The sequence below is a fragment of the Merops nubicus genome, unplaced genomic scaffold (assembly GCF_000691845.1).
Source record: "Merops nubicus isolate BGI_N331 unplaced genomic scaffold, ASM69184v1 scaffold19054, whole genome shotgun sequence".
Lineage (NCBI taxonomy): Eukaryota > Metazoa > Chordata > Aves > Coraciiformes > Meropidae > Merops > Merops nubicus.
The window spans coordinates 1-11,221 of NW_008605109.1; the positions used below are offsets into that span (position 1 = coordinate 1).

Sequence of the window (11,221 nt, forward strand, 5' to 3'; positions counted from 1 at the left end):
TGACCTTGGCAGGTCCCTTCCCACCCACACCAGTCCAGGGCTCTGGTTCTATGGCAGTGGTGTCCCGAGGCTCCTGGCAGCGCCAGGGGAGGTGAAAAGCAGTCTCTGTTACTATCAGGTCTCCCTGTGCATCTCAGTGCTGTGCTTCTGAGGAAGCCAAGCAGCAAACCCACACCCCAGTGCCCAGCCATCCCTGCCAGCTGAGCAGGGCACTCCTGGGGGGGTGGGGGGGATTTGGGGGGGGCTGTGCCTGTGTCACCCCTGCTCAGGACGCTGTGTCCGCAGCGCAGGGCCCGCCGGCGGGCGTGCAGAGCTGACAGCCTTCACTGCAAGGGATGAGACAGGACAGGTCAGCAGCAGCAGGGGCAGGCCAGCCCTCCTCATCAGCAGCACGAGCTGGACAGGTTTGGCAAGAAACCTTTTCAATATTTAACCCCTGTTGGAGAAAAGATCAACCTAGGGCTGTTGGTGCTGCCTCACTCGCTACAGAGGCACGTTTCCATCACCAGTGGGGAAGTTCTGGGTTTCTTTCACTTTGCTGGGAGAGTTTGAAGACAAAGTTGTCTATGATGGACCTCAGTGGCTAAAAAGAAATGATTTTTGTAAGTTGTATTGTAATGATACAGCTGTGGGCTAGAGGCTCAGCTTCTAAAAAGAAGATTTCCTCTTTCTTAACTCTCATTCAAGGCCTCGCGTGGTGGTGTAAAACAGATTAAGACACTAAAATATTACTCTTATATTTCTGATAATCTGTATTATATCCATTTTTCTTTCCTCTGTATGAAACAAGGAGCAGAGTGGAAACAAATCCAATTCTAGTAACTAGGGCAGACTGGTCTGTACCTTTGAATTAACAGGGCAATTTCCCCACTTCATTGTCTAGCAGTAAAAATTAGAGAATTTAAACTTGATAGCTTTGAGGATGTGTTGTATTTGTGGCTTATGTGTCTGCCACGTTGCCATTGAGGAGAGCAAAAATGCCCTTTATGCCTTCATAGATTTTATTTCTGAAAATAGTTACAACAGGTTTTTCATAGGGAAAACCTGTTCTGTATTTAACTCCTGTAGGTGAAGGTGGGGAAAGTCTTGAATGTTGTTATTTATAGACAATAAATGAAAGGAATGTGGGTGTCACTAATCCAGCCTTCTCTTTCAGAGGATGAAGACTTCTCAGTGCTTTTAAAAGCTTTAGAAGGTGGGTGTGAAGAGAATGAATCATGCCTGTTCCAAGGGGAATGTTTTTTTTTTCTGCACACTTACAAAGGGTTTTGCTAAAGAGCTTCTGGATTCAGAGGAAAAATGCAGATGTGTTTAGCAGTGCTTTAGAGTCAGAGTTGAAAGACAGAAGTGCAACATCTGGCTTCCATCAGAGCAGTTGTCAGAGGGACATTTCTAACCAGCTGGTAAAGGGCAGTTTTATTTTCTAGGCTGCTACAAACACTCTCCACAGGCTGCTGCTCATAGGCAAGTAGTGACCATGCACTCTCTGATTTTTTTAGACTTTGCAGCTGCAGTTTCTAAGGCAGTGGCTTGAAACAGATGATGCAGTGGAGTCAAACAAAGTCTTAATGAACAGAGCATTTTTAACAGACCATAATTCATTTCTAGACAAGTTGGTCAATTTTAACATTGCTAAATATACTATTTTACTGGGTATATGCTTACAAAGAAATTACCTGAAGCAGGCTGCTGAACAGTTAATACACTGTGACCATTCCTAAACCAAACATTTGTCAACTGATCAGTTTTTTTATCTTCTCCAGGTTATGAGCAATACATCAATGAGGGAGCTGAGCTTCCATCTTTAGTCTGTGTCATAACAGGTGAGGGTTTACTTGTGGTGCAGTTCCTTCAGGGCTGATACAGAAGACTCCATTTCCACTTCTGTCCTGTGCTGTCTCTTCTGTGGATGGTGAAGAGAGAGGAGGGGCTGATGACTTTATGTCTGGTTAAGGGCTGGAGTGTGGCCAGAGAAGGGCAACGAAGCTGGGGAAGGGTCTAGAGCCCAAGTGTGGGGAGGAGCAGCTGAGGGAGCTGGGGGTGCTGAGCCTGGAGCAAAGGAGGCTCAGGGGAGACCTTCTGGCTCTGCACAGCTCCTGACAGGAGCCTGGAGCCAGGGGGGGGTCGGGCTCTGCTCCCAGGGAACAAGGGACAGGACAAGAGGAAACAGCCTCAAGCTGCCCCAGGGGAGGTTTCAGTTGTCCCTGAGGAACAATTTCTTGCCCTGGAGGGTTGCCCAGGGCTGTGCCAGGCTGCCCAGGGCAGTGGTGGAGTCCCCACCCCTGGAGGGGTTTCCAAGCCCTGGAGATGTGGGGTGAGGGACACGGGGCAGTGGGGACCTGGCAGGGGTGGGGGATGGTTGGATCTTCAATGGTCTTGAAGGTCTTCCAACCAAAATGATTCTGTCATTCTGCATTGGTCGCTGATCCTTTTAAATACAGAGTATGAAGCTTGGCTTGGTGGCACTTTCAAGGAGATTTAGTCTTTGTGTCTGTTTTGGGGATTGTGTGGTTTCATTTTTGCTGTACCTGATAGGAATTTCTCAGCTGACACTGACACACTACTCCACACTACTTCCAGTCATCTTGATAAAGAAACAAAAGATTCTTTTGTTGGTTTGAAACAGGTAAAGGTCCTCTGAAAGACTACTACAGCCAGCTGATAAACACACTGCACTTCAGACACATCCAGATCTGCACACCGTGGCTGGAAGCTGAGGATTACCCCCTTCTGCTGGGTAAGTATTGGGTTAGGAAACAGGCTTGAGAATATTTGAGAGGTGGTAGAACCTGGTGAAGGAGTGAGGTTGCTGGTTAGTGACAGGATATTCACAGGTTTGAATCCCCACCAGCAGAATCATTACATGTTTCTCACAACAGCTTCTCCCAAGGAGCAGGTGGTGTAGCTGTGCTTCTGCTTCAGCCCGTGCTTTGTCTTCTGTTTCCTCTAACTGCTGAAGCACAGTGTGCCTGGGCATGTTCTGCTTTCCTCTCAGGGTCACTTCAGTAAATGGAGTCCTAAGGCATCCAAAAGGAGCTGGAATTCTAAATGAACACCCCCTTGGAGCAGCAGTTCCTCAGTGTGTGCCTTGTGTTGGTGTAAAGTGGGAGTAAGCTTCAGGAAGTTATAAAATACATATTCAGCTTCCTCTGTATTCTGTAGGGTTTCAGGCTGCTGGTCTGTATGGCTGTAAACCAGTGGTTATTTGGTATTTTTTAACTAATTAACATAATATCTATAAAATTACTCTGTGATTTAGAAATCACTTGGGCTGGAAGAGGTCACCAGTGAGCCACACAGCACATCCTGTCTGGATCCTGCCAGAGTTCTGTGCATCTACCTGTGCTGAGCAGAGATGAGGAGGCAGAAAGGCTGCCTTAAGAATGTGGGGTTTAAAATTTCCCTTTCATAGAACACATGATTGTAAAATGACAAAAATTCACTTGGGTGGGGTTTTTTTTCCACCCCAGTGCTGGAAGGAGTCACTCAGGAGGATGGTGGAGGTAGCTCCTGTTCCATCTGCATCACCTGAAGCAGGACACAAATAAAAATAAATAGAAAGCTTTACAGTGAGACTGACATGCTGCTCTCAGAGGGCTGAGCCTCTTGTCTGTTCTCTTTGCCTTCCCAGGCTCTGCAGACCTGGGGGTGTGTCTGCACAAGTCCTCGAGTGGTTTGGATTTGCCCATGAAGGTGGTGGATATGTTTGGCTGCTGTTTACCTGTGTGTGCAATCCATTTTGAATGGTAAGAGGCTGCTTGTTCTGGAGGAGGTGGAGTGGAATGTTTTAAATGGTGTTCTCAGAGAGCAGGAGTTCAGCAGCTGCTGCATGTATCAAATGGGATTCCAGTATTATGCCACAGTAGCTTTGTGTTGTTATTCAATAAGATAAGTTAGAAAGGAAGGTGGTTGGATTTTAAACCAAAAAATGAACACTAGTTTCTACAAAGTTGGGAGCACTTCATGCATCCACACCTTTAAAGAATTAACCACCCTGTAATCTTTTCTTTCCATAGACTTCATTTAAACAAAGCTTCCTTCTGCAGAGATGGGTCTGATCAGTGAAGGGGGGAGTGTGTGTAGGCAGCCTTAGGATTTGTGCTCCTTTGGGAAAACAGCCTTTATAAAGCAAGCTAAATTCTCTGTGAAGCTCTCCTGAATGGGATCATGGGCAGGTTTTCCTCCTGGGGTGAGTTTTAAAGCAGATGATTGACCTGCTCTTTAATGTGTGTACAGATGAGTGGCACCAAGACAGAGCCAGGGCCCTTTTGTACTCTAATGGTGGATTTAGTCTGACAGAGAAGAGAGGAACAATCTTTAACAGTTTATAACTGCCTCCTTCATTCTGTTTTGCCAGGTATGAAGCTCCTGTCTATCCACCCAGCATCATGGTGTCACATGTGCCCTGGCACAACCTGTTTGGGTGTCACTGTGCAGATGTTCCAATGCAGGTGTCCCTCTTGCTGCCTTTTCCCTCACATTTTCCCCTCTGGCTTTTGTTCACAGTTTACATGAACTGGTGAAACACGATGAGAATGGGCTGATATTTAGGGACTCCAATGAGCTGGCAGAACAACTAAAGGTAAAAGTTTGATTTTTCTCTCGAGTTAGAGCTGCAGAGGTGCTGCCTTTGAACCCCCTTTCCCTCTCTGACTGTCATCTGTGTGTTTTGTGTTCTCAGGCTCTGCTCAGGGAGTGTTCATTTGCCTCACTGCTATTTCAATGTGAATCTGAAGCTGGCAAGAACATTTTAAGCATTGTCAGTGTTCACCATTTAAAGGGCCAGAGCACTCTCTTGCTGTGGTGGTGTCGTTGGGGGTTAACATGGGAGAGCTTAGGATGAGCCTGAAAATGTGCTGTGATGGTATTTGTTCTGTTTTTCCTTTTCAACTGGCAGATGCTTTTCTTGGGGTTTCCTACCCTGGAGGGCAAACTTCAGCACTTCAGGAGAACCCTTCGTGCCTCCAGGGAGCTGCGCTGGGACGAGAGCTGGGACCAGACTGTGCTCCCCTTGTTTGGGCAGAAGCACTGACTGCACTGGGGGTGTCAAAGAAGCTGAGGCATTCCTAGAGCTGCATCAGTGGATAAACAGTGAATAAACACCTCCTGTTGTCTAGAGTTGGCAGTTTTTAACTCCTTCATCTTGGAACACGTTTGGACACACCTCTTCCTTGTGATCTGGGAGTAAGAGTGGTGCTGAAGGTGTCCTGGCAGTGTGGGTCTAGAGAGGAGATGTGGTTCCTTGTGCTCTAAACTATTATCTGTTGCATCTATTGTACAGTGAGCACTTCAGTAGGTGATTTGGGTCTTGTTTATTGAAAAAGGGAGATACCTTTTATTTAAACTCTTTTGGGGTACAGTGGGGCGTTTATTTTTTCAAGCAGTTAATATTCTTGGCTAGTCTTCCCTCTTGTATGATTTTATTGAGACAGAACCATTTCATTTCAAAGTCATTTTCCTTTTTACAGCGTGTGCAAGAATGGGAAAGAGCAGCCACTGTTTTTTGGCCACTTTGTTGACCACTTGGAGGAAAATGGCCCTTCCAGTGAGCGTTGCCCTCATATGCTGCAGTGAACATGCCTCTACCTCAGGAAAGAATGTAAAATATATCCCTTTTGAACAGATGGGTAGAAAAGGGAAGAAATCAACCCAGAATGTGTGTACAGCTTAATAAAAGGGCACTTCACTGTCTCAGTGTGCACTCAGGGATACCTTTCATCTTTTTATTGTTCATATCAGTACTCACATGCACACTGATGCTGGCAAGATGCTTTTTTTATCACCTTTTTGATTATAAAATAGATGTCAGCCATTTAAGGAATGGATGTGCTTGGGTTTATCATGTGATTACTGCTCTAAAGAGTTCCTTGGTCAGTGGTGGTAGATGGTTAACAACAGTTCCTGACTGAAGAGTGATCTACAAAGGTTTACTTGTTGATTTGATGTATTTTTTTTCCTCCTGCTGTCAAGCAAACTCCTGTCTGGTGGTTTGGCCCTTCCCCTTTAGCCACTGATGTGTAAAATCAGTAAATCAGGAAGTAAGTTAGGCACTTCTCTAATGCCAAAAGCTCTAGAGAGGTTTCATCTTCCTCAAATAAAATTTTTGAGCTCCAAAATGAGCTACCTGTACAGGACTTGAAGAACTTGGTGTAAGAGAAGGTAAAGGAGCTCCAGTGTGGGCTGCTAGATATGTTTGTGAACAGTACCTTTGAATTCTTCCTTCTTGGGGAGAGGGAGATAGAACCTGGGGTGGGGTTACTTCTGCATGTCCCACTTTTAAATAATTTAGAAAACAAATTTATACTTAAATTATAAATCTTAAGTATTTTAAATACTGGCAGTTACAGCTTCAGCTTGAAGAGTGAGATGATTCTTCAAGTGACCTGTCATCCATTTTCTCTCCATTACTACAGGAGGAGGAGGAAAAAGTATTTGTTGGCTTCTAAGTAGCTTTTAACACAAGGTATGAAAAAGGAAGTCAAAAAAGAAGAGGGAGAGCAGCAGATTTGATTTCCTGCTTCAGGCCCAATACTGCCCAACAGGAAAGGGATTAATGGCCTGTGGAAGGTTTCAGAGGTGAGCTCAGTCATTCCTCCGTGCAGTTTACTTAGAGCTTTCCCCAAACTGTTTGTTTTCTGGCCAGTTGGAGAGGATGGCTTCCAAACAGACAGGCTGGAGGGGACAGAAATGTAAACAGGGTCCTGGTTTGTGTCCTGCTTGACAGCACTTTGTTGCCTCCTCTCCCAGCAGCACGTGAGCTTGTGACACTGCTACACTCACTGTAGGTATTACACTTAAGAGGACCCATACTGCAAGTGTATAGAGGTGTAAAAAGAGGAGAAAATTGCAGCTGGTTTTGATATTAAAAAATATTTATTACCCTGAAACAATGATTGTTCCCTTGTCAGGCTGAGCTACTCGTCCTGCAGGATTTATGAATCCAAACACAACTAGGAACCAAAAAACACAGTTCAGTCCTGCAAAGTGCAGCAGACTGGGGCTTTTGGGGTTTTTTTTTCTCTATTGCTTGAGGTTTGCAGATGACTCCACAGGGGCAGCAGGTCAGTTGTGTAGGAAGAGCTGTAACCCACTCTGACAACAGCCTGTGCCTGCAGCTGTACCCTCAGTGCCTCTCCTGTGGGCTTCTGGAATTGAAGGTGCCAGGAAGAGGCAGCTCCTCAAACTCTGTCCCATTTGCCAGGTCTATAGAAATAGCTGTAGGATGGTCACATTTGGCTGCACATCATAAAGAAAACTCCTGTTGCTGTGGGCTGGGATCATCTGCCATCCAATCCCAGCCTCAGCTGCAGGGAGAGACACTGGGAATCATGCCTGCTTCATGGCACCAGGAGCCAAAGCTGCATTTGCAGCTCTGGAGGAGGAGACCTGTAGCCCGGGGTTACAGCAAGCTACAGGCAAAGCCTGAGGAATATTTTAACCATTAACAGTGATGCCAAAACTGTTGATGGGTTTGAAGAAGGCACCTACCAAGCTCAGCCTGGAAGAGGGAATGTGTGTCGGGGTTGCGGACGGTGGAAGCGACGTAGACCTGGGGAGGTTTCCCAGCTGCTCTGCAAGTGGAGAGCTTCTGTAGCACGCCAATAAGGGCCAAAATTATCTCTGGATCATACACCACATCTGCACAGAAAGGAAAACGTGCAGTGTTTATCCAGAGTCAAGCAAGAAGCAGGGTAAAATACAGAACAAAAATAGAATCTGTATGTTAGAGGCTGGCTGCAGAAGACTCGGTTTGACCCGTCGCTGTTTCTCTCCTGGACTCATCCCCTTGGAGAGCAGGAATTGTGCTGGAAGGAAAAACAGATCACTGAGGGGTACAAAACATTGGCCTTGCTTGTCAGCACTGCCACTGGGACCTGCATCACTCATGCTCGGGGCTGATACTCAAGAATTCACTTATTTAACCCATCCCCTGATGCCTTTGAGGATGTATTTTGCCATTTTTCACCCGGGTGCAGTGTATTATGTAAATATTTCACCTGAATTCTTAGGTAATTTTTGCTTTGCAAAGCCTCAAATCAGGGGGTAAAATCCTGTAGCTACAGCAAAGAAATTTTATTGTTAGATTTTTCCATTATTAGTTTTTTTTTTTTATAAAATCCCTCTAGTTTTATATGTAGGCAAATTTCAAAACAGCTTCATGGGTTTAGTTTTTTATCTATTATCCCTCAAAAGCATGCCAAGATTGCCTGCTATTACTGCTGAGGCTCTTAAGAGTGACAGATTCCTCATTTTCTGTTTCTGGATTCCAAGAAAAACAAGCAGAAGGGAAAAATAATTTGCTTTGGACATTATGTATATCTAAAAATGGATGGAATGGTGACAGGACCTGGGGGAGGTTCTGGAGCAGGGCTGAGCGAGTCCTGCAGGCAGCCACCCCCTCCAGCCAGCCTGGCACTGCCCAGCGAGGCCCAAGCAGAGGTGCCACGTACCTGCTGCGATGATGACGTCGGGATGAAGGCCCAGCAGCTGGCTCTCGGTGGCTGAGCCCCAGTCCAGCTCAGCAACCAGTACGTTGGGGCTTGGGCGATTCGCCGCCTCCGCCGGCCGGCCCTGGGGCGGGGCTGGGCTGTGAGGAGGAGGAGGAGTCCCAGGCCCCACCTCCAGGCCGTTCAGGAGGATGTTTTCTGTCAGCTGCCGCAGGACACGGGGGTGGCAGTCACTAAATATGTAAGTTTTGGGACTGCAGGTTTTGCAGATGGCAATTCCCGTGAAGCCAATCCCACTGCCCAGTTCCAGCACTGTCCTGGAGGGGGATGGAGGAACAGGGATGGATCAGGACTCCAGACTGAGATAGGAAATCAAAACATTCTAAGGATATCTAAAGGTAAGGTCAGCTACAGAGAATTTCAGCCATTTTTGAGTAAACCATCTACAATCTGACCTTTGTCTCAAAAAACAGGGAGAGGTGGTAAAAATTAATTACTGTTAAAAATGAATTACTTGAAATGCTGCTGTTGTGTATGGACAGAGCATTTCCACCACAGGGGTGAGAGATATCCCCACCAGGTTTTAGACTGGGGCAGTGTGGGCATCTCCATCCCAAGGGGCTGTCCAGCTCTTTCTGTGCTCAGTGGGGAGAAAGAGGCAGCTCAGCAGCACAGCTCCTTTCCAGGAGAGGCTGGTACTTTATTCAGCTGAATCTTCCCTCCAAACTGCCTCTTCCTCTCAACTGCTTAGAAGCAGAGCCGAGAGGAGGAGCCCAGTTGTTTTCACTTCAAGTTCCTGGCTGGACAGGGTGGTAGCTGAAATTTAACAGCCTGCTTCCCAGAGCAGGTCAGGCTGACTGATCCTAAAACCTCTTTAAAAAGAACTGCCAGGTCCTCTCCAAGTTCAGGTTTGTCTGTTAGAACAAACAAGAGCCAGGAGCAGGGAGGTGTGGTCCTTCCTGGTATTTCTGGGGTAAATACTGTGCATGATGAAGTGGCAGTGGTGCAGCTCCCTCCTTACCTGTCGCTGAGCACCCCGGGGTGCCCCATGGCCCAGGTGGCGAGGTGCAGAGCAGCATCCCACGTCACCAGCCCCGTGGTTCCTCCAGAGACCAGGGCCACGCTCTCAGAGAGGGTGACAGCATCCCCCGTGGGCTGGAGGGGGCACGGGGAGGCAGAGAGCAGAGAATTAGCAAGGTGGGAAAAGGCCTCTAACATCATCAAGTCCAGCTACCAACCCAACACTCCTGTGACCACTAAACCGTGTCCCCAAGTGCCACCACCACATGTTTTTTGAACCCCTCCAGGGATGGTGACTCCAGCCCCTCCCTGGGCAGCCTGGGCCAATCCCTCACCACTCTGCCAGGAGAGAAATTCTTCCTAAGATCCAACTGAAACCTCCCCTGGGGCAACTTCAGCCCATTGCCTCTCATCCTATTGCTGGTGACAGGAGAAGAGCCTGACCCCCACCTCACCCCAACCTCCTGTCAGGGAGCTGTAGAGAGCCAGAAGTTCTCCCCTCAGCCTCCTCTTCTCCAGGCTCAGCACCCCCAGGTCCCTCAGCCACTCCTCACAAGCCATGTTCCCCAGACCCCTCCCCAGCTTCGTTGCCCTTCTCTGGACCCTCTCCAGCCCCTCAAGGTCTTTCTGATCCTGTGACACCCAAACCTGACCCCAGCACTCAAGCTGTGGCCTCCCCAGTGCCCAGCCCAGGGGCACGATCCCTTCCCTGCTCCTGCTGGCCACACTAGTGCTGATCCAGGCCAGGGTGGAGCAGATGGCAGCAGGTTCTACACTTCATAATCCTGCAAAAAAATCTTGAGCACTCCGCGTCTCTGGCGGGGTTACTTTTAAAGCCAATTATCTCTTAGCTGAGATGATTAAAAGGGATCTGTAACAACTCTGGTGTTAGTTCTCACCAGTAAGTAGTTTTTGTAGCAACGAGTAGATTCTTCCTCATTTAGGATCCCTGCCAGAGCATCATAGAGCTCATCCAGGGGCTCGGCAGCTGTGGATTCATGCTGTGACAGAGAGGACAGTTTCAGGCACCAGATTGTCATCAAAGAGAAAACATACCCACAGGAAACCCCACTTAAAGCATCATCAGCTGTTAATTTTTACACCAAAGGCTATTTTTGGTTAATAGAAACCATTCAGCTTGGCCCCCAGTGTAAAACAGGCAGATTGCTGAGGGAGGGTTGCACCCGAGGGGTAAAAATGAGGCGCTACCTGTTTGATGAGCTGGGTTAGGAAGCGTCGCCGGTACTCGGTGGACGGGGGATACTTAACACAGAGAGGGTGGAGGATGGTCTGAAACAACAGAAGAGCAGCCGCTGAAACCAGACACCACGGGAAGGTTTGGGGAAGGCACAGAGGACGGCAGGGAGCTGGTGACTGGCTCTTCAGAGAGCCACGGTGGTTCAGGCTGCGGCGAGAAGGGGTGACGCTGAGCTAGAGAGTGAAACCGGGCATTTTCGGATCAGTTTGTTAGTTCACAGATCTGCTGCAGCCAATGTGGGGTTTGCTTTTCAGAAGGGGATCACTGGGAGGATCACTGGGAGCTCCGGGATCTCCTCCCTCCCGCCCCGGGACGGGCCCCGCTGGGCTGACAGGCTCCGGGCACCAGGCACCCGTGCTCGGGCACGTGGGTCTCAGTTTTGAGGCTAAGAACAGCTAAATAACAGGTCGAGAGGGAAATCTGCCGTTCTGCTGGGCCGAGGGACAAACTGCGCCCCAAAGTCACTTCTCTGTCGCCATCAGCTCGGGAATTAATC

General features: G+C 48.0%; 2 protein-coding genes across 2 annotated transcripts; one reads left to right on the forward strand and one right to left on the reverse strand.

Moving 5' to 3' along the window:
* Positions 1 to 269: 269 nt before the first annotated feature.
* Positions 270 to 5,032, forward strand: LOC103771922 (chitobiosyldiphosphodolichol beta-mannosyltransferase-like; the record flags this gene model as incomplete). The annotated part of the gene is made up of 7 exons (XM_008939241.1): positions 270 to 404; positions 1,157 to 1,195; positions 1,764 to 1,823; positions 2,627 to 2,737; positions 3,632 to 3,746; positions 4,507 to 4,582; positions 4,898 to 5,032. Coding segments are annotated over 7 exons (671 nt in total), but the record flags the coding sequence as incomplete, so codon positions are not given.
* Positions 5,033 to 7,203: 2,171 nt separating this feature from the next.
* On the reverse strand, positions 7,204 to 10,780 carry FAM86A (family with sequence similarity 86, member A; the record flags this gene model as incomplete). Its single annotated transcript, XM_008939242.1, has 6 exons — positions 7,204 to 7,304; positions 7,489 to 7,638; positions 8,451 to 8,764; positions 9,469 to 9,602; positions 10,367 to 10,468; positions 10,677 to 10,780. Coding segments are annotated over 6 exons (905 nt in total), but the record flags the coding sequence as incomplete, so codon positions are not given.
* Positions 10,781 to 11,221: the final 441 nt, after the last annotated feature.